Genomic DNA, 21,212 nt, shown 5'->3' on the forward strand with positions numbered 1-21,212 from the left:
GGCAGAAAATGCAGCCAATTAATAGGCTCAAACCATTAAACAAACGCAACTTGTTTTCACTGAGGTTTGTTGAATTTTGGAGTGAATTTCCCTAAATACCCTAAATGTTTCTAGTTTGAAAAATGTGTACAAATATTAAATAACATATTTCTTTAAAAAATAATACAAAGAGGAGACAAAAATCTATGTCCTAGATTCTACCCAAGAAATGGCAGAAGAGCACTACTTCTGCCTGGAAGTGTGTGGGCTTTTCCTCTGGTTCCCTAAGTTCTGTGAGCAGCCTTTTGGTGACTGAGTCAGAGTTGTTGTGCAGTCTGGGTGTCAGTGGCTTTTCTCTGCTCTACCTGGGTATTAGTGATAGGCTGGGGCACTTGAAGGAGGCATAGGGTATAGTGGGCTAGGAAGTGAGAGCTTCATGCAGCTGGGGACATCAGTCCAGGCAGCCTGGACCGTTGGTGGGGTGACAGATCACCCTCCTATCTGGCTTTCTCTTAGCCTTGAAATGCAGGTTAAATTACCACAACCCACTGATATCTCTTCATAGGCATCGTCTTTGTCTTTGTGTGTGTGTGTGTGTGTGTGCACGCGCACACTTTCCCTATAACTTCAGTTCAGTTATAGAACTTATATACTGAACTTATATCTCATATACTCTGCATATAAAATAAAAAACACGGTGACAATATAGGCCTTGATGTACTCCTTTCCCGATTTGGAACCAGTCTTTTGTTCCATGTCCACTCCTAACTATTGCTTCCTGATCTTTATTCAGGCATTCCCTTGGAATTATTTGTGTACATATCCATCTCCTTCACCTCCTTCTCATCCTTGGGCACAGCAAGTGTCTCTGACTAATGAATAGATACACGGCTAATGCACCCTGATGGGCATAAAGAGAACATGCGAAGTTGCTCCCTGATGGTACATGGCAAGTCCTCTATTACAGCCTTCAGCCCTCCCCCTAGCTTCTCTACTGTTTCTCCTAAAGTCAGCGATACAGATACTTATAATTTCCTGAACATACCATGTTATTTCATGCAGCTCTCTGCCTTTAAATTTTCAAATTTACACATGCCCCTACTTTGGGGAGGGGAGGGCTGACAAGCCCTACCCTTCTTTCAAGTCTCAGTTTATGTATCATTTTTGCCAAGTAAAAACCTAGCATCTCTCTCCACTCTCCCTCCTTTCAAAGTTGAACTGGATATCCCTGCTCTATGCTCCCACAAGATCCTTCCTTTTGACTCACTGGCCAGTTTAGTCTGTGCTCTCCATTTCTTCTGGAAAAGATAATGAATGATGCCCACAGCACACTCCGTCTTCTTTGACTGTAGTTCTTTGACAATGGGACACCCACACACTTTAGCACTTGCACTCCCTAGGGGCTGGGTGCTTGCTGAGATCCACTGTCTTCTTTCCCAAACTCATTTATGCCACTTGTACCTGTTAGTGCAACTAAGTAATTTGCTTAGATGTGACTTAAGTGAATAGTATATGAGTGGGAAAAAAAGAGTTGTGTTTTCCATGAGAACAGATGGATGCTTTGGAAAGACAAGCTGCTAAAAATGTGTACTGCTGAATTAGGGATAGGCAAGAGAACAGATAAAGATGGGGGAGGAGTATATAGAAATCTTGAAGAAATCTTCTTTCAAATTGTTTCCTCCCTTAATATTTAACTCTATAAAATCCCAAGATCATGGCATCTGGTCCCATCACTTCATGGGAAATAGATGGGGAAACATTGGAAACAGTGTCAGACTTTAATTTTTTAGGCTCCAAAACCACTGAAGATGGTGATTGCAGCCATGAAATTAAAAGACGCTTACTCCTTGGAAGGAAAGTTATGACCAACCTAGATAGCATATTGAAAAGCAGAGACATTACTTTGTCAACAAAGGCCCGTCTAGTCAAGGCTATGGTTTTTCCAGTGGTCATGTGTGGATGTGAGAGTTGGACTGTGAAGAAAGCTGAGCGCCGAAAAATTGATGCTTTTGAACTGTGGTGTTGGAGAATACTCTTGAGAGTCCCTTGGACTGTGAGGAGATCCAACCAGTCCATCCTAAAGGAGATCAGTCCTGGGTGTTCATTGAAAGGACTGATGCTGAAGCTGAAACTCCAATACTTTGGCCACCTCATGTGAAGAGCTGACTCATTGGAAAAGACCCTGATGCTGGGAGGGATTGGGGGCAGGAGGAGAAGGGGATGACAGAGGATGAGATGGCTGGATGGCATCACCGACTCAATGGACAAGGGTTTGAGTAAAGTCTGGGAGTTGGTGATGGACAGGGAGGCCTGGCGTGCTGCCATTCATGGGGTTGCAGAGTTGGACACGACTGAGCGACTGAACTGAACTGAACTGAAAATCCCAAGCTGGAACTTGTTGAAGATGCCTTTGGTGAGTGGTTTTTGGAATTCCCATCAGTGTACCCATGCCACAAGAGAAGACGTTAGCCCTACCTCAATGATTAGTGAAGTGCAAGTGTTTTTAAGTTAAAATAAAATCTCTGAGTTACCCATGTATCATTTTTACGTCCCAGTAATATATTGTGGGCTTCCCAGGTGGCACTAGTGGTAAAGAACCCACCTGCCAAGGCAGGAGATGTTAAGAAACGCGGGATCAAGCTCTGGGTCAGGAAGATTCCCTGGAGGAAGGCAGGGCAACCCACTCTAGTATTCTTGCCTGGAGAATCCCATGGACAGAGGAACCTGGAGGGCTACAGTCCATAGAGTCCCAAAGAGTCAGACATGATTGCAGTGACTTAGCACGTTCCTATGCAGTAGTCTATTGCAGTGTATTGGGGTGGAGCTGGGAGGCAGAGACTGTCTCCTTCTGATTGTTTCTTGAAGACAGGGCCCGTGTCTTGCTTGTCTTGTATTATCTGTGCCTAAGACTGGGAAGAATATTTGAATCCTAGAGAACTTTCTGTAAGGATTTCTTGACCCAAGGGAATTGCTGTACTTCTTATTGTATAGGTGTTTGTGTGTGTTCAGCTGTGCCCAGCTCTTGATGACCCCATGGTATGTTGCATACCAGGCTCCTCTGTCCATGGAATTCTCCAGGCAAGAATACTGGAGTGGCTTGCCATTTCCTTCTCCAGGGGATCTTCCTGACCCAGGGATCGAACCCAGGTCTCCTGCATTGCAAGCAGATTCTCTACCATCATCCCTCCCCGAAAGGCTTAGGAAGTGTTTAGTCGCTCAGCCATGTCTGATTCTTTGCAACCCAAAGACTGTAGCCCCGCCAGGCTCCTCTGTCATGGAATTCTCCAGGAAAGAATACTGGAGTGGGTTGCCATTTCCTTCTCCAGGGGATCTTCCCGACCCAGGAATGGAACACGGGTTTCCTGCAGGCAGATTCTTTTACCATCTGATCCACCACGGAGGGTTCAACAATTAGGTCTCTTTTACGCATTACAGCCACTAGGCGGCAGTGCAGCTGCATTCCTTTGGAACGGCCAACCCATAGAAGATGCCTCCAAGCTAGATCCCCAAAAATGTGATGAGCTTCCTCAAAGTGTATTGGAGAATCTGTGGCATAAACATCTCACTTTGTATCTGTGTTTCCCTTGTTTACTTGGGGAAGTTGACTCCATTTTTTCTAAACAATGAAAAGCCCAAGTAGTTATCACTACCTCATTAAGGTAGTTATTAAAGCCAAGCCAATTCCTGGAAGGGGAAAAAAGAAAATAGGAAGAAAAGCTTAATACCCTCATGCAAATGTTGTGGCTAGCATCAAGGATTGTAAATTGGTACCAGGCAGGCCACAGTGTCCTACAGTGGAGTCTCAAAAGCAACCCTACTGAGAAAGTTACGGAGAGTGTGTCCAGATGACTAGACAGGTCTCAACCCTGCCTTCCTTCTCTGAATGAGTCTTCTCCAGTTCTGATGTGCTAGAGTCACAGATTTCAAAACTTAAGTGCTCGTTGCTCCTATCTTTGCAAAGGAGTGTCCTCTCCCAGAAGAAAGAGCATAGTAAGATGAAAAAGAATTCCAAACACCACCATTAAAAGAAACACCTTGGAAAAATAAAAGAGAATGATTATTTTACTTTTCAATGGGCTGCCAGGCTGAATTACAACTATACTGATGATCTATGAAGTTAAAGGATCTTAACGCAATTTGGGTCCAAGGGAGCTGAGACATCCTATTTCCACAAGTCTTTGGAAGCAATGAAAGAATATCTGTTCCGAAGTACTCTGTTTGAGAATTAAATAAATCTAAAACAAGATAAAATGGTCCAGTTTACAATAATCATGGGCACTTTGAAAGAACTGACCTAGAGGCTGAGTGATTCACTGCATCTGGGGAGCCAGCTGACTTGGGTTTGAGACTGAGCACTGCCCCTAAAAGTGACCAGTCAGTTTACCTTTCCTCTCTCAGCACCACATGGCCCATCTGTGAAATACATGGCGAGGGAAACTGGACAAATGATCTCAAAACCTCCCCCAGGTCTAAACAATCATATATTCCTTTTCCAGGAAGTTACCCTTACAGTTACACTTGACTTCCTTCTGTTGCAGCTTAAAAAAAATTATTTATTTATTGGCTGCACTGGGTCTTCACTGCTGCGCAGACTTTCTCTAGTTGTAGCGAGCAGGAGTTATTCCCTAGTTGTGGTGCCAGGGATTCTCAATGCATGGCAGCTCTTGTTGCAGAACGCAGGCTCTAGAGCCCATGGGCTTTAGCTCTAGAGAGTGGGCTCAGCAGTCATGATGCACAGGCTTAGTTGCCCCTCGGCACACAGAATCTTCCCAGACCATGGATCGAACCCGTGTCCCCTGCATTGGCAGGTGGATTTTTAACCACTGGACCACCATGGAAGTGCTGTTTCAGCTTTTAAAGATGCAATACGAAATAAACCAAACATGAAAATTGCTATCTCTGTATCCAAACTTAGTTTTCTCTTAGGGCAGGATCTGGCAGGGTTCAAAATACAGTTGGAACTGATACCAAAGGATTTTTTCAATAAAATTAGAATGAGATGTTACAGTTTAAACCCCATAAAATCAAAACATGCTAGTTCGTGTGCAGAACAGAAACTCAAAGCCGGCATTTGCCCTCCAGTTGCTCACAGTTGAAGGGAGTGGTGGCAACTTACTCTAAATGAGTAAGAAAATAAATATACTGATATTTCAAGACTGGACAAACATATGAGCTCCCATTTAGGTTTCTGACTCCTGTTTTATTTTCCCACTTCCCCATGGAGAAGGGCGGTCAATGAATGAATACTCAGATCTTCGGTGTCTGTCTGGAAAGCTGGCAGTCTTCCAGAACTACAACTGGATATGAAAGCACAGTTCCAGTCCTCACCTCCTCAGGCTATCACTTCAACCTTTTCACAGAAGAAAGACAAAGTTGGAATGGGCAGTGTGGCCCTTGCACATCTTCATGGTGCCTTCATCCCTTCAGTCCCATTGATCTGTTGGTCACATGGTGCACAGAATTTAGGTACGAAGGGGTGTGAAGCCTTGGGGCTGCCCTCAAGGTGTTGTCCCTAACCATAGCTTCTCCTTCCTTCCTTTTGATTGTCCCAGACATCTGAGTTAAAAGAGCGGCCCTCTGATAAAACTTTGAAGCCCTAAGATACAGTTCATAAGCCAACTGGGCCTCCTCTTACTTTTCCTCCTCAGGGCCCATCCTGGTTGCTGACCACAGGGAAGTACTATAGAAAAGGTTTGGAACATGGATTGAAACAAGGGGCTGGGCTACCATTGACCATTTTCAGGCACTGGGCTTGCTTACTCAACTTGGTGAATAGGAGCAGTGCTTCAGCTGGCCCTTCTGTAGCAGGAGGAAAATACTGTGGGCTCCAAAGGAGTGAATGCATTAGACCCCTCAGTCCCAGGCCTGGCGCAGAAGGTACAGGCCGGCCTTGCCCATCGGCATTTCTTCATCAGCATCATCCATGATGATGATGGTGAAGAAAGACTGAACAGTGGAGGCCGACCTGGGCCTGGGCGTGAGTCCCCTCACTTGGAATATCATCTTGAGAAAGTCTGAAAGCCTCCACTGCTTCAAGGGAGAAGGCAGGATTCGATGCCTGGGGCGAGGGGAGCAGGAGGCTTAAGGCAAAGGTCAGCGGAGCGCAGAGTGAGGCCCAGAAAACGTTAACTCTCGCTGTGATTACTGCCCATGAAGACGAGCTGGGGCAACGGTGCCCACGGAGGGCCCTGCCGACCATCTTGACGGTTTCAAGCAGGTCCCAGAGGCAGGAAGCCTTCCCTAAGAGGCGCACGGGTGGGGTGAGAGGTGAGCGGACGCTCAGGCACCCGCCGGCAGTGGGAACTGGGAGAAGCGAACTTGACCTCCGGCTGCGCGCGGGGCGTGTCTGTCCGCGCCTTCGGCTGCAAGGTCCTGCCTCCAACCTCGGCGGGCCCAGCGGAGCCGCTCCCGGGAGTCGGGGGCCGGGCCCGGGACCCCGCCCAGGCGGCGGCAGGGTACCCTGGGCTGGGCGCTGTGGCCGAGCCGACGGGGCGGAGAGGAGCGCGGCGGGAGGAGGAGGAGGGGGCTGGTCAAGGGAAGTGCGACGTGTCTGTGGAGCCTTTTTATACCTCCTTCCCCGGAGTCCGGCAGCAGCCGCCGCCGCCGCCGCCGCCGCCACCCGAGCGTCCTAGCGCCTCCGCTCCAGGGGCTGGGCTCCGAGTTCCAGCGCGCCGGGCACCGCCGTAGCCAGCCAGCATGTCCGAGGTCAAGAAGCAGAAGACGGTAGGCTGCCAGTCGCCTGCCTTCCTCCACCGCTGTCGGCCCCGGACTCTCGGAGCCCATCCTCCCCGGGAGGGGGCGAGCAGCCGGGGCGCGGAGGCTGGGGCGCGGGGAGGAGGAAGGGGTGGAGGGAAGCAGGAGGGCGAGGCTCAGCCGGGATTCCCTGGGCAGCCCTCGCGGGGAGGTCCCTCCCCGTCCCGCGCCGCGGGGAACCTGCGCCCGGTGGGGTCGTCACGGCCGGGCTAGACCTCCAGAGCCGGAGGCGTGGGTCCCCATCCAGAGAAAGATCCAGAGGTGGGAAATTTCCTTTCTTCCCCCGAGAACTTTTTCTGGACACGTCTTTTCTTTTGAATGAACTCCGCACGGGTCCAAGCGGTGGGGGTGGGGCGTGGGGTGCGGGGTGGCAGGGTCTGGGGCACCCCGGTCTTGCCAGGTCTGGTCGCTGGCGACACGTCAGGGACAGTCACTGGCGTTTTGTCCACGGAACGTCCTCGGAGTGGACTTAAGTGACAGACGTTCATAAAGGGAAAACTACGACTATCTAGACGAGGGAGGGAAATTGCCTTTCTACACTGGCAGGATCTAGCTCCTTGATGGGATCGGATGTCACCCTAAGTTCAGCCATTGCGGGGGGGGGGGGGGGCGCGGGGGGCTCCTCAGCTTGGTGGAGTGAAATGAGCAGACTGTTTTGAGGAGGCTCAATTTTATCCACAATGAATCCAGGCCATCCCCATGGTAGGAAATAGAAGGTTGTTGAAAAGTTCCATTCCGACTTAGTGACAGGGGCTCCCGTAAATTCTGCATCCTTAAAAATGGCAGCGATGATCACAGACTCTTTTGGAGTTGGAAAGAGCCTTGTGGAGACAGCATTGGGGCCACACCAGGGCCGGTGTGCAAGCCAGCCAGTCTGATGGCTGAACACTCATCTTTTTTCACTACCAGACTGAAAGCCTCAGATGATTATGGAGGTCAGGGAAGGGGCTGACCTCTCTCAAACAGATTTGTGCTTGGCACATAGTAGGTGGTCAATAAGTGTTTTATTACTATTATGTAATACTTAACACTGAAATATCTTTGGGGTGTTTTTGTGGCAGGAGAGATGAAAAAACATAAATTGGGGAAGGGGAGTGGAGGGGGCACACGGGCTAGGAGTGTGGGGCTTGAGCAGCAAGGGGAAGGAGATGGGGGCTCTGGTTTCAGGGACCACACTGAGCCTTCAGGAAGGTCCAAGAGGAAGGAGGCCTCTATTTGAGAAGGGAGAATGGTCAGGATTCTGTTGCCCTTTATAGGATCGATTTTAAAGTGGGGAGACTCTTGGTATTATATCTGAAAACACTTAAGTGCAAATCATTTGTGTTTTATTCCTATTTAATTGTATTAATTTCTATAACATTCTAAATGGTGTCTTCTAAGCCACAAGCTGCTGAGGCACTTGGTAGCCTTTTATAGCAGTGAGGTTTCAGTTCTTACCTCCCGGCTAGCATCAAGAATTCCTTCCCAATGAGATTGCTTTCTCAAGCATTAGTAATGAAGGGGCAGGTGGTCTCTCCCTTTCTTACCTCCAGTCAGCAAGAGCCTGTGAAGTGAAAGGCTTGAAAACAGGGGCTTTACACACGAATCATGGCAAATGCACAGAGAGAGTGAGAAACTTGAGGACCAAAGGATTTGTTTTTTGTAGTTACGCATTTAGAACCCTCTGTGTTTTTTTTTTTTTTTTTTTATTTGAGGTGTGTATGTGTTCTGCATAGGATTAAATTAACACCTGAAACAGCTAGCACGACTTGGCAACTTTTATATAGCTGACACAGTTATAATCCAGGGGACCAGTACAAGTCCCCCAAAGCGCCAGATAGATACTATTGGGTAAAGCGAGGCAGCTGTAAATGCATCTGAAATTTCTCAAGCTTTAAATGTTAACTCAAACTGTGTTTTGAAACTTTGCAGGCCAGAACAAAATCTGCCCACATGTGCGACCTCTGAACTAATCAATTATTTGAAAAATGAGTCTTGCTGATCTAGGAAGCTTTCCTGGAAGTGAGTCTGTGCTGATCTTTTTCAGAAACTCACAGAAATCATTACCTTATTTTCTGTATTGTCAACTGAGGATGTCAATTCACACCCCAGTGACTGCAGTTACTCTAAATATTTGTTGAGCCCCTACTGTGTGCCAGACAGTCTACTGGGGTGAACACATTGTTCCAGGATGTTTGGTTTTGGTTTTTTTTTTGCCTCACTCTCTGGATGAATATAGCCTTTCAGTTCAGACCACTCTAAGAAGAGTAAGTAGTTCTGGTTTAAATGTGAGAATGTTAGATGATTTTCTTAGAAGCCTGAAAAAAATAAAAAAGGAAAGTTCTGTTATGAGGGAAGGTAGTACATTCCTGCTGTGTTAGGCATCCTTACCATGGAAACCAAAGACAGCTAGGTGTCACAGCCCTCCCCGCTACCCTTGACTTCCCTCCAAACTTGGCCACCTCCGATCCCCTTGACACACACATGAATCCCAGGAGAAGGAAGGAGGCAGACAGCAGCCAGAAGATGGAAAGAGATGCAAAGGCCTGGTCCTTTCTTCTTGCATCATTTCCTGGATTAGTATTTTTCAAGGTCCACAATGTTATTATGTCCTGGAGACAACCAATCTGAAAATTCTGAGAAAGTCAACTGAGATATTAAAGTATTTCCCAAGGGGCCAAAGAAGCCAGTGTTTGGGAGGGAGTGAAGAGCTTTTGAAAAGTTAAACCTCCCCATAAATGTAAGCCATTATTCACCTTTTATTATTTTAAAGATTCTGTACAAAATCACATTATTTTCCTGGAAGTGGCTACTTTTAAAACTATTTGAAGAAGCTGTGTAAGGCAAGATATGAATTTCCAATTGGAAGGAAGGAGAAACAAGTACTTCCCAGAGGCCAGGCCCTTTGCCTCATCCTTACAGCAGCCTTTACCCAGAAAATGGAGCCTCACCTCTAGGAGAGAAAAAATACCAGCAGCAGTTTAGGATTTAAATTTGAGTTTGTCCAGGGACTTCAACAGTGGTCCAGTGGTTAAGACTCCATGCTTCCATTGCAAGGGGCACATGTTCGATCCCTGGTTGGGGAACTAAATTCCAGGTTGTCCAACTTTGAAGCTCCTGCTCCTTTTAGTCCCTCTATTTCTCTGGCCCATAAATTTTCTCATCCATAATGACTTGCCCCTTACAGTTGTTGTGCGGAGTAAACAGCTCCTAAAACTGTCTTGCTCAGTCCTATACTCATATGCAGTCGCTACTGTTACTATTTTTTATTGCCCCATACTGTCTTGGTTTACCCAGCAAGGAGAAGAAAGCACAGGTCAGACCACTCTAAAGGCTCAGTAAATGACAACCATCAGAATATCTAATGAAAGCAAACAATACAGAAGTAGAGAGGTGATGATTTGAATTCTAATTGTAAAATGCTGAATAGAAGATAAAGGTCGATAATTAGTGCAGACTTACCAGAGAAATGCAAATAATCAGCAAGATTTTGTCAACAACCTTGGCCAAGAAAGGCAATCTATATATATAAGTAAATACTAGACTAACTTCTCTCCACCCTTCCTGCACCTTCAGCTATTTCCAGATTTATCTTAAAATTAATGTTGTCTGATTTATACTGTTATTCCACGATCATCTCTTTGGACTTTTGCCGTTAAAGATAAATGTAGCTAATGATGAGTTTTATATCTCTGAGATAGTTATCTTTATCTTTCGGCCCTTTGTCTTCCTGTTAATGTGCCTGGTTATTCTGGTTTGCCTAGGGGATAGTTAGACTGAACTCAAACATGGAAACCTGAGGGAATGAGAGTCTGAGAAAGGAATCAGTGATGTCAATCTTGGCCTTAGATGATTACTGTTTATTTCAAAACCTGTCACTAAATAATAATGGGCACTGTCTTTGTGTTTGGAAGTCTTCAGAAAACACAGAAAGTGAAAGTAAATAAACATACATATAATACCATTTCAACCTTTCATCACTTGGATGCTTTGCTCATGACAAGTGAAATGGCATGTATCTCAGCAATCCTACATACAGCCTGGCACAGAGTAGGTGCTCAATAAATAGATTTTCCATATTAGGCTCTGGAATTGCTTAGCGGATGAATTTGGTTTTGGACATCTCTGTTTTCGTTAGATTTCTCCCAGCTCTCATATCTGTCTGCTCTCATACACTGGCTCATTTTTGCCTGATTAATTACCACTGAAAACTTACCTGTAGGGATTCTTGAGGCTTAGAATGAATTACCTCCCCACCCCACCCCAGAGGAGTTACTTTTGTTTCTGCCAGATGCCTGGTGGCACTACTAGTCTGGCACCACTTTTGGGATTCTCCAGGAAAGAATATTGGAGTGGGTTTGCCCTGCTCTTCTCCAGGGGATCTTCCCAACTCTGGGGATCAAATCCGCCTCCCCTGTATCTCCTACAATGCAGGCAGATTCTTTACCCACTGAGCCACCTGGGAAGCCCCCTTTAACCTAAATGTACCACTTAAAGTTTCTTAGACCACCCAGGTGATGAGAATTTGAGTTGCACTTTTACACACAGGGACCAACTTGTGCAGGCAAGTTCTCATGGACCACCTACCCCCCACCCCACCCCTTATCAAGGGGTGTCAAGGCAGTGTCCCTGCAGTCTCTTGGAGTGGTAAGTGAGTTAATTCCAGTTCACTCTTATTTTTAAGGGGTGACTCTTAGGAACCTCAGCTTACTGTAGACAAAAACCTTTTTATTCTCCCCACTTGGGTATGTTCGGGGCTTTGTTGTCTCTTTCACCTCCCCTGTGAGGTTGTCAAAATCAGTGCAGATCTGCCTCTGTCAGGACAGAAGCCCCTTGTGCTTGCTTACATCTGAGGTTCTTGCTTTCCTGCAGATTTTGGCCAGGTAGTTCCTTACTATCTTGTTGGCTATTTGATGTTTCTAATTAGGTTATTTTATATTGTAACCTGAATTTTATTTTTTAATTTTTCTGAAGCCTTAATTGAATTTGTAACAATATTGCTTCTGTTTTATGTGTTGATTTTTTTGGCCACAAGGCATATGAGATCTTAGCTCTCTAACCAGGGATTGAACCTGCAGCCCCTGCATTGGAAGGGGAAGTTTTAACCACTGGACTATTAGGGAAGTCCCCATAACTTGCATTTTAAATTTATTTTTATGAAAAGATTGGATGGCTTAACCTAGACCAGCATTGGTGGAAACAAAAATCTCTGCCTTTTCTCAATTCCTGATTATCATTAACTTATGATGTGTATATCATACCTTTCCCTTATACCTATAGCACTTACAAAAAGAGTACTTTCAGAACAAGTAAACTTAAGACGGATTGCTAGTCAGAAATATTTAATTGAATCCCTTTTTCCCCTACAAAGTGCTAACGTCTGGGCTGGGGGAGAGGAGGGTGGTACTCACCTTATCTTAAAGTTTCTGCCTATATGGGCATCCTTAGAGCTATGCATTGTCCTGTCTCACCCTCAGCTGTTAGTCCAGGTCAAGTGCATTCCTGTCTGAAAGCCCCTTCAGTTCAACACCTCTCTTTGCTTCTCCCATGCCCTTGTGGGCACCCTGAGGTCACTACACTGCAACTCTTGGGGTAACTCGGTGAGGCTATCTGAGATATTTGACGCTGCCCCCTGACTTCCAGAAGGGTGAGAGCTATGCTCCTACTCTGGTGTGACCATGCTGGGACTTGGAGCAGCTCTAGGGGCTGCTGGAGTCTATCCCTGCTTCCTCTCCCTAGGGGGTCTCTCGAGGATCAGAAGCACAATCAGTGCCCCCTCCTTTCAGAGTCCCCAAAGCTGGTTGACTCCTGTTACCCCAAGCCCAGCACGAGGCCCAGAACATCACTCACTCCCCTTCTCAGACTCATACTGGCATCTGAGCTCCTTCTGCTTCCAATAAATATTAAATAGAGCTTTTCCAGAAAGGTTATTTAACATTAACATTGGATTCCTTATAAATGTGGTCTTCTTGTTCCTCTTTCCTGCCTTTTGATCATTAAATTTTTTTTTCAATTTAGAATAAATTGGCACACAAGATGGAAATATCTTTTTCTCTCTGCAAAAGAACCATTGTATTAAAACCTGACCTCTAATTTGCCTCTGATAACACATGGTGTGTAAACTGACTTTCATCAGTTGGCTGATGTGACTTCCTTTAAAATCTAATCGCAACTCTTTCTGCACTTTACTTTTACTCCTGAAGTGGATTTTGCTATTACTGGCATTGTGAAAACATGACTGCAGCATAAACGTGGCAAGCTCAATCTGTCTAGCACCAAATATTAAATTTTGGCAAAAAAAAAAGTTATAAAACTGTTATAAAACTTCCCTAAAACAGTTACATTAAATATATCAAATGCTAATCATGAAAAGTGATCATTTCTATGATAGGTTAGTATTTGTTTTAAATATAGAGTTAACATCTTTGTATGTTTTGTTATAAAAATACAGATTTTTATCTACCAAGCATCTATGTCCAGTCTAATAGTACAATTACTTTTTCTTTTCTTTTTAATATGTGCCAAGTGTGGGCTTGAAAAATTATTTGCAGACTTCGTTTGGAGACTTATACCACCTACAGTGAAGATTTTATCCCCATTACTTCATTCATCTATACCTTCCCCAAACATTTATTTGTGGATAATTCATGCTTTCTCAACTTTTAGCAAAATAAGCAACTAAGATGTTGGTGATGATTTTTTTTTTTTTAGTATTGAACTATTTTCTTTTTTAAAAAAATTTTTTTTTCATTTATTTTTATTAGTTGGAGGCTAATTACTTCACAACATTGCAGTGGGTTTTGTCATACATTGACAAGAATCAGCCATGGAGTTACATGTATTCCCCATCCCGATCCCCCCTCCCACCTCCCTCTCCACCTGATTCCTCTGGGTCTTCCCAGTGATGATTTTTATTTTTATATCTTTCCTACTGTTAGAAACCTGAATTAACTCTTTGGTCCTCTACTATGATCCCATTTTGTTTTCCTTCAAGGACTCTGAAAACCTTTCTTTTTATTTCCTGTCTGATCCTCATTTATGAATTTGTTCACTTCATTTACTCAACAAATATTTTTTAAATGACCCAACCAGGACCCGTGCTTGCCATAATTTACCAGAGCTACCAAAACCTTATATTTGTTAATTATAGTTTTTTAGATCGTTCAAATACTGTCTTTAAATTACTCTAAACATAGCATTTACTCTTTTCTAATTGCAACACCCCACCCACAAACTTTATATTCTTTCAACCTTCTGCCCAGTCAGTATTACAGTGACCTTGAGCCAAAAGCAATAAAATTCTCAACTGATTTTTCATTCATTTTTAAAAATCTTTTTCTCCCCCAAGTTAAAATTTTAAATTATTTACTTTTTAATCAAGTTGTTCCTACTTTAAAAAATGTATTTTTTCCCCAAGACCCCTAGCATTTTCCTTCTGGGAGGAAAATGAAGAGCTCTTCTTCAAGCCATACAGGTTGATACACAGAGATTGGCTGAGGCACATGACTGTCTTCCTGGCCAGCTGGTGGTGATCCCACCACTGAGCTGGAACTCGGCTCACATAACTACAGGCCTAGCACTTTTCTCTTTTTTGCATGCCCTTCAAAAGAGGCCCTACCCATTTTCTGTAGCTCTGTCTTTTCTTTTACATACTGGGAAATATTTTCCATAAATTAAAAAAAAAAACCAACTTCCAAGTTGGTTATCAGTGAATCACAGTTACACTTTAATTTAGCTTTAGCATCTTGTTCTGATATCCTGAAGATAGAAAGTATGGACCAGAGAGCAGTGTTTGAAAAATGAAGGACTCCCCTGTTGGTCCAGTGGTTAAGATTCCATGCTTCCACTGCAGGGAACACAGGTTTGATCCCTAGACAGGAAACCTAGGATCCCACATGCTGTGAGGCATGGTCAAAATGAATGAATAAATAAATTTTTTAAAAAGAGAGAAAAAAATGTAAATGACCATTTTGGAATATGTGTGATGGTCCAGTCTCTCTTTAGAAAATTCAACTTATACCCTCCTACACTCCTCAACCTCACTCACTCTTTCTTAAGCCTTCTCAAACAGTTTAACCATTTTATCAAAAAAAGAGAAAAAAGATAATAATGATTGCATAGTGTGCAATACAGATAAATTTATATTAGGCAAAATTTGAGGCAAATTCAGTTGTACACTGAATCCTCAGTTCTTGTAGAATTTCCAGTTTTATCTCTAAATCCATTCATTTCCATTGTTTCCTAAGTTCATGAAGTACCATGAAGTTGGTTACACGTAACTGTGTGGTCCAGCCAACTAAAGCTACCTAAATTGGTGAGTTCCAATATTCTTTTCCTAAATAGTATGAATAAGTACAGCTGTTGGGCCGTGTCACTAATAAAACAATGGCTTAAGTAGTGACTAAAAAAATAAAAAATAAAAAAACTTGCATTCATCTATTGTGTTTAAATTCACCATGTGACTGAGAACTAATAAAACATAGGTATTAAAATTCTGTCTATGGGATTTGCATATTTACCAGGAGTTTTGATTTTTTTTAACATGTTTTGTTAGAAAATTCCTACTCTGTTGTGACTTGTTTATCATCTGCATTGAGCCCTTCTGATGTGGCAGGCACTGTTTCACAGCTTTGCCTGTGCATTAACTCATGTAATCCTCACGATCTCCTGAAGGAAGTTGGTGAGCAAATAGTCAGGAGGGAACTCATTTAACTGAAATAGGCTTTAGAGAGTTCCCCACAGGAGAAGCTAAAATCTTATTAGCTGCTCTGTAGTTAATAAGTTGTTTATTTCATAGAGGGAATGAGACAAACGCCAAATAGCAAACGAAGTAGGATTAGGTATACTACTGTTTCATTTGTAAAATATTTTGGCAGCTGCCTACTGCTAATATCTCAAGATAGTAATAATGAATTCTATTAAGAGACATTCCTCAGCACTTTTGTAAAAAGAGGAAATGGCACATATTCACAAACACGTGTTACCCTTGCCATCACACACATTTCTTTCCTTATGGTGACATAAAGCGAATAATTGGAAAGTAAATTTTCTTTGTGCTCAGACTCAACAAGTAGGGGTAATAGTTTTTATTGCCTAGTTTTACCACTGGGTCAGTATTCAACAAATGTGAATGGAATGATTTGTTTCCACTAAAGCTCCTAATACCTGAGCCAAGTTGTAACTGTGATTTGTCGATGATAAAAGGAAACCAGGCCACCCATGTGTTTTTCACAAAACAAAAATTTGACCTAGCTGGAAGTCAAGGCTTAAGGATGTTGGCAAACCAGATAATGCTTCTATTTTCACTGGGGACCAGTGAGGAGTGCCTGGAAATTGTGAGATCGTGAATGACAGTTTCCAAGATGTTTGGAAGAAATGTTTTGGGGAGTTTGTCTCATTCTGTCATCATAGGTTGGAAAAGTTTAAGATTTCAGCAATCCTGGGCCATAGCCTCAGTGACCGCTTCTAGGAGGGCCTGGATTCTGATTGTCAGAAGACCATTATGTTAAGAGACCAGAGCCCACACTCATAGGGAAGAGAGCTGCATTGGGTGCACGTGATTGTAGGGGCTGAAATGGAAGTCCTTTAACAGAGAGAGGTTACCTCATTTAAAGGAGAAGGAAATGGCAACCCACTCCAGTATTCTTGCCTGGAGAATTCTATTGACAGAGGAGCCTAGTGGGCTATGGTCCTTTAGATCGCAAAAGAGTCAGACATGACTTCACAACTCAAGGACTTCATTTAAAGGGGACTCCCAGGTGGTCCAGTGGTAAAGAAACTGCCTGCCAAGCAGGAGACTCGGGTTTGATCCCTGGCTTAGGAACATCCCCTAGAGAAGGAAATGGTAACCCATTCCAGTATTCCTGCCTGGGAAATCCCATGGATAGAGGAGCCCAATGGGCTTACAGTCCATGGGGTCTCAAAAAAGATGGAGACAACTTAGTGAGTAAACAACCTTATTTATATAACAGGAGTAGTCGTGACAACATAGAAATTAAACCACAAAACCCATTGTTTCACAGCGTGAGACACCTTGGGTACAAAATTCTGTCTAAAGGATGTGTTATCTCTGCTTAGCTATTCAGTGGATGGAAAAATCTGGTCATAATAAACACCTGATTTCTTTTATTTTCTTCTCAGTGTTGAGGCTTTGATTTAATAAGTCCTTTACACTCCACACTATGATATGTATTCCTTTTTTTTTTCACTCAAATCTCCATTTTATTGACAACAACATGAACATGCTAAAAAGATAAAACTTCAGAGATTTCCCTTTATACAAGTATTTTACTTAGCTCTCAAATACACCAAACATTTTAAAGTCTCTTTGAAGAAAGAATAGCGAATATGTCTTATCTCCCCCTTTCTTTGCAGTTTTGAAATTCTTTTATTCAAAGATAAAGTTTTTAAAGTATCTTATGTTGGAATATAGCCAATTAACAATATCGTGGTAGTCTCAGGTGGACAGCAGAGACTCAGCCATACATATACAGGTATCCATTCTCCCCCAAACTTCCCTCCCATCCAGGCTGCCACAAAACCCTGAGTGGAGTTGGTTATCCATTTTAAATATAGCAGTATATACATGTCCATCCCCAATTCCCTAACTATCCCTTCCTCCCACCCTTTCCCCCAGCAATCATAAATCCGTTCTCTAAGTCTGTGAGTCTGTTTTGTAGAGAAGTTTGTTTGTAGCGTTTCTTTTTAGACTCTATATATAGGGGATGTCATACAATATTTCTCCTTCTCTGCCTGACTTACTTCACTCAACATGACAGTCTCTAGGCCCATCCATGTTTCTGCAAATGGCATTATTTCACCCTTTTTAATAGCTGAATAATATTCCACTGTATATGTGTACCACATCTTCTTTATCCATTCCTCTGTCAATGGACATTTATGTTGCTTCCATGTCTTGGCTATTGTAAACAGTGCTGCAATGAACATTGGACCGCACGTATCCTTTCAGATCATATTTTTCTCTGGGTATATGCCCAGGAGTGGGATTGCAGGGTCATATGGCAGCTAGATCCCTTGAGGCTGAGGAAGGAAACTTGTTGGTCCAGCTAGGTTTCTAAATAGGAGGAGGGAACAAGCATTTATTCAGGAACTTTCGATGCAGTCCCTCATGTCCTCCTCAGAGTAACCTATGGAGTAGTTGATGTTCTTATACACATTTTATAGTTGAGAGCAGTAAAGCTTACTGATATGAAATTACTTGCCTTAGGATGTACCAGTGCAAGAGGCAGGGCTGACACCCTCCTAATTCTAATGCCCTGTTTTCAATCACTCTTTTCTCTTTCATCTGTTAATGTAACAGATGTCATGTACGCTACAACTGTCAAAATGAAGATTATTCTGATGACTGAAACATACGTGTAAACTGTCTTTGTGGATGCAGATGAACTCAGTGAAGAAACCGAGAAGATGAGGTGCTTGCTTTGAAAGTGATTTTCCTCAGGGGCTTTTGGAATGTTGTGTGTAAGCTTTAGAAGATGTGGATTTGAGCAAATGCTGTTAAAAGGCAATAAATGTTAGTCTGGAGGAGGCTCTGCAGCCATTTTTAGAATGGTAGTGTTTGGAACTGGACCCAGCATTTCACCTCAATAATACAAAGCTTCAGTGTTCTAGCGGGTGAATGCATGCACTCAGGAATAAGTGTCCTTAGAAATAATCACAGTAACTTACATGTAACTCTAGACCTGGCCTTGTTCATTATGTGGGAGCTGCACAGTTGAACATTCATGAGTTACAAGTTCCCAAAGCCCCACAAGCTACAGGCTTGTTCTCTGGATGTACTAGAGGTTTCACTGACATTTCCCCAGCTCAGCACAGAATTTTAATCTTTCATGGTTCAAGGAGCCTGTGTCAATATACACAGCCTCATTACCAGAACCAATTGCAAAAGAATATGAAGAAAATACACTGAGGTAATGAACCGTAGCCTTCAGCGGAACACTTACAGGGCTGGTGTTTAGAAGGGCAGCTAAGACCTGTGCTGAACACTATACTTGTGTGGTTCAGAGCGTCTTCTGAAAGTAGTTAAACATTTCTCGGGGGCTCCATTTGATATGTGTTGTGTTTCCCTGAGGGTAATTGCCACCTCCCAGAATTACAGCTAGGTTCCTCTGGGTATTCATGATACCTTTCTTTCATCATGCTCATCAAGGCTTTTTCATAAATTCTTCTTAATTATCCTAGCAACTCTCTGGAATAGGTGGGTATACGTATTATATATCTTTACTAAAATAAAGCAATGTTAAAAATTCCCTAAAGGCCTTCTTGTGAGCCCATATAATAATAGAGATAACCCAAGTTTGCCAACTTTAGTTGGCCTAGTACTTCATTTTGTCTCAGAACAGACAGAAGCTCAGAGCCACCTGAATGATATTTGGAATGAAGTCTTTCTTATTGGGACCAAGATAATTGTGTGCTGTGAAACATGATATGGCCTCATTTTCATTTTGAGAGCTGGTGCTGTAAACACTATAATAGATGAATTAAGTTATTCAGCTAATTATACCCATTTTTTTTTTATATTTGCCTACAAAACTAGCGTGTGATCCCTGAAATAGAGAAGGTTATACATTAAAATTTTTCTACCTTTGTTTTGGTGGTGTATATGTTTATTTTAATGAGACTGGAAACTAAACCATCTCTTTGCTGCTAATTCATGCTGTATTACCATCTTATTTCCATGAGACATAAAAAATTTGAAGTATGTTTACATGATAGCACCCTGCTTGGATCTGTGTATAGTTGCTATAAAGTACAGAAAAAGTTACTACCTTAAAAAAGCTGATATAGACAGGGGCTTGAGGAAAGTGAAGGATACAAGAGTCAAGGAGATATCTAACTTGATCCTGTAGACCAGGAGTTAAGAAATTCAGTCCTGTGACCAAATCCAGCCCACACAATTTTGGTATGACCTGTAAGCTAAGAATGGTTTTTAAAAAGTTCTGGGGAACTCATTGTTATATCTCCTTTAATGATATCATTGAAAATATTGTTCATTAATTACAACACATGATGTACTCTTTATAAGGATCTGTGGAAGAAATTTCTATTCAGCTTTAGTATCAATAGCAGAAAGGTTGTATTTTTTCTGAGGATTTTTTTTTTTTTTTTTGGTATAGTCCTTTGGGAACTGTACATTCCATGACTGTCCAGGTCAGTCCACTTCAAGATGCCTGCCAGAAAGCTCGGAAGTGGGTTTGTGGCTCATTTTCTATTTTTGTACCAGTTTCATACTTGGTATCACTCACTTTATGCCCCTATGTTGTTTTCTCTTTTCTTTTTCACATCCACTCAGAAGTGAGGTTTTGGACCTAGTAAGTCATAAACATATATTAAACATGACACATATATTAAGAACATTAAAACATATATTAAAGGGACTTACCTAGCAGTCCAGTGGGTAAGACTTCACCTTCCGATACAGTGGGTTTGGGTTCGATCTCTGGTCAGGGAGCTAAGATCATATATGCCTCGTGGACAAAAAATCCAAAACATAAAGCAGAAGCAATATTGTCACAAATTCAATAAAAACTGTAAAAAAAAATCTTTTAAAAAATATAATTAAAAATAAGATGTATTGAAACTTTAGCTCCAGAAACTCACAGAGCATTCCTTATGGTCTCAACCCAGAGAACCCTTCACCTTTTCCCTACTGTTCTATGACTTTCCAGGGTTCTGTGTCTGTAGAACCTTATGGAAACCAATCCTGAAAATGCTTATTAAGTGCTTTGTGGTCTAATAATCTGTCCTTGCTGCAGGCTTATCGGCAAACCCCCTGAAGTTGCATAAAGACATAGATCAAAAAAAAAAAAAAAGACATAGATCAGATGTTCTTCATCTAGAGTCCAGAGGACTTAGGAGGGTTGTGAACTTGGATGGAGATGTTATTTTTATAACCTATAATAGAAGTTTATCACTTCCTTCAATGATGATCACAGACAACAAATCATCACATTATTAATAGTGCTTGTGATTATGTCAGCAATAGAAGGCACAGATATTTTCAGATGCCATAGGTTGCTGCTTATGTTGCTGATGTCATGAAAATTTCTGTGTTCTTTATTTCTCTGAAAATAAGATAATTATTATAGCTGCCCATCTAAACATGAGGATCTTTATATTTAATATCCTGATAAAGAAGTGTATTTATTACCATGCTGTAACTTTTTTAAAAAATTGATAACTGTAATTCATTTTTTCCTTTGCAATCCTTTGTGTTTTATTTTATGCATTTAAAAACATTTTTCTGAGAAGGGTCAATAGACCACCAAAAGAATTCTTCTAAAAGGATAAGAAAGTTCTGTACATGGGTACACCCACGTAGGCCCACACACACAGTTTTTACAAGCAGTTCCAGAGGGTTCACAGAAGTCCAGACAAGGTTCATATCTAATAAGCAGTTTAGAAACTCAGGCCCTGTTAGCTAAAATCCGTGATAGAAGATCCACATGAAGGAGGGGATTTATTTTGTTTTTTGTTTTTTT

The 21,212-nt window shown here is 42.5% G+C and overlaps 1 protein-coding gene across 7 annotated transcripts in view; it reads left to right on the forward strand.

The window, feature by feature from the left end:
• Positions 1–6,528: 6,528 nt before the first annotated feature.
• Positions 6,529–21,212, forward strand: part of PAPSS2 (3'-phosphoadenosine 5'-phosphosulfate synthase 2) — an 84,300-nt gene continuing 69,616 nt past the window's right edge. For all 7 annotated transcript variants that reach the window (XR_006345240.1, XR_006345241.1, XR_006345242.1 and 4 more), the window contains exon 1: positions 6,529–6,702. Coding sequence is in view for 1 of the 7 variants with exons in the window: in XM_043924968.1 (XP_043780903.1) it covers positions 6,676–6,702 (27 nt within the window). In the remaining 6 variants the exon portion in view is untranslated. The remainder of the gene's footprint in view (positions 6,703–21,212) is intronic.

The sequence above is a fragment of the Cervus elaphus genome, chromosome 15 (assembly GCF_910594005.1).
Source record: "Cervus elaphus chromosome 15, mCerEla1.1, whole genome shotgun sequence".
Lineage (NCBI taxonomy): Eukaryota > Metazoa > Chordata > Mammalia > Artiodactyla > Cervidae > Cervus > Cervus elaphus.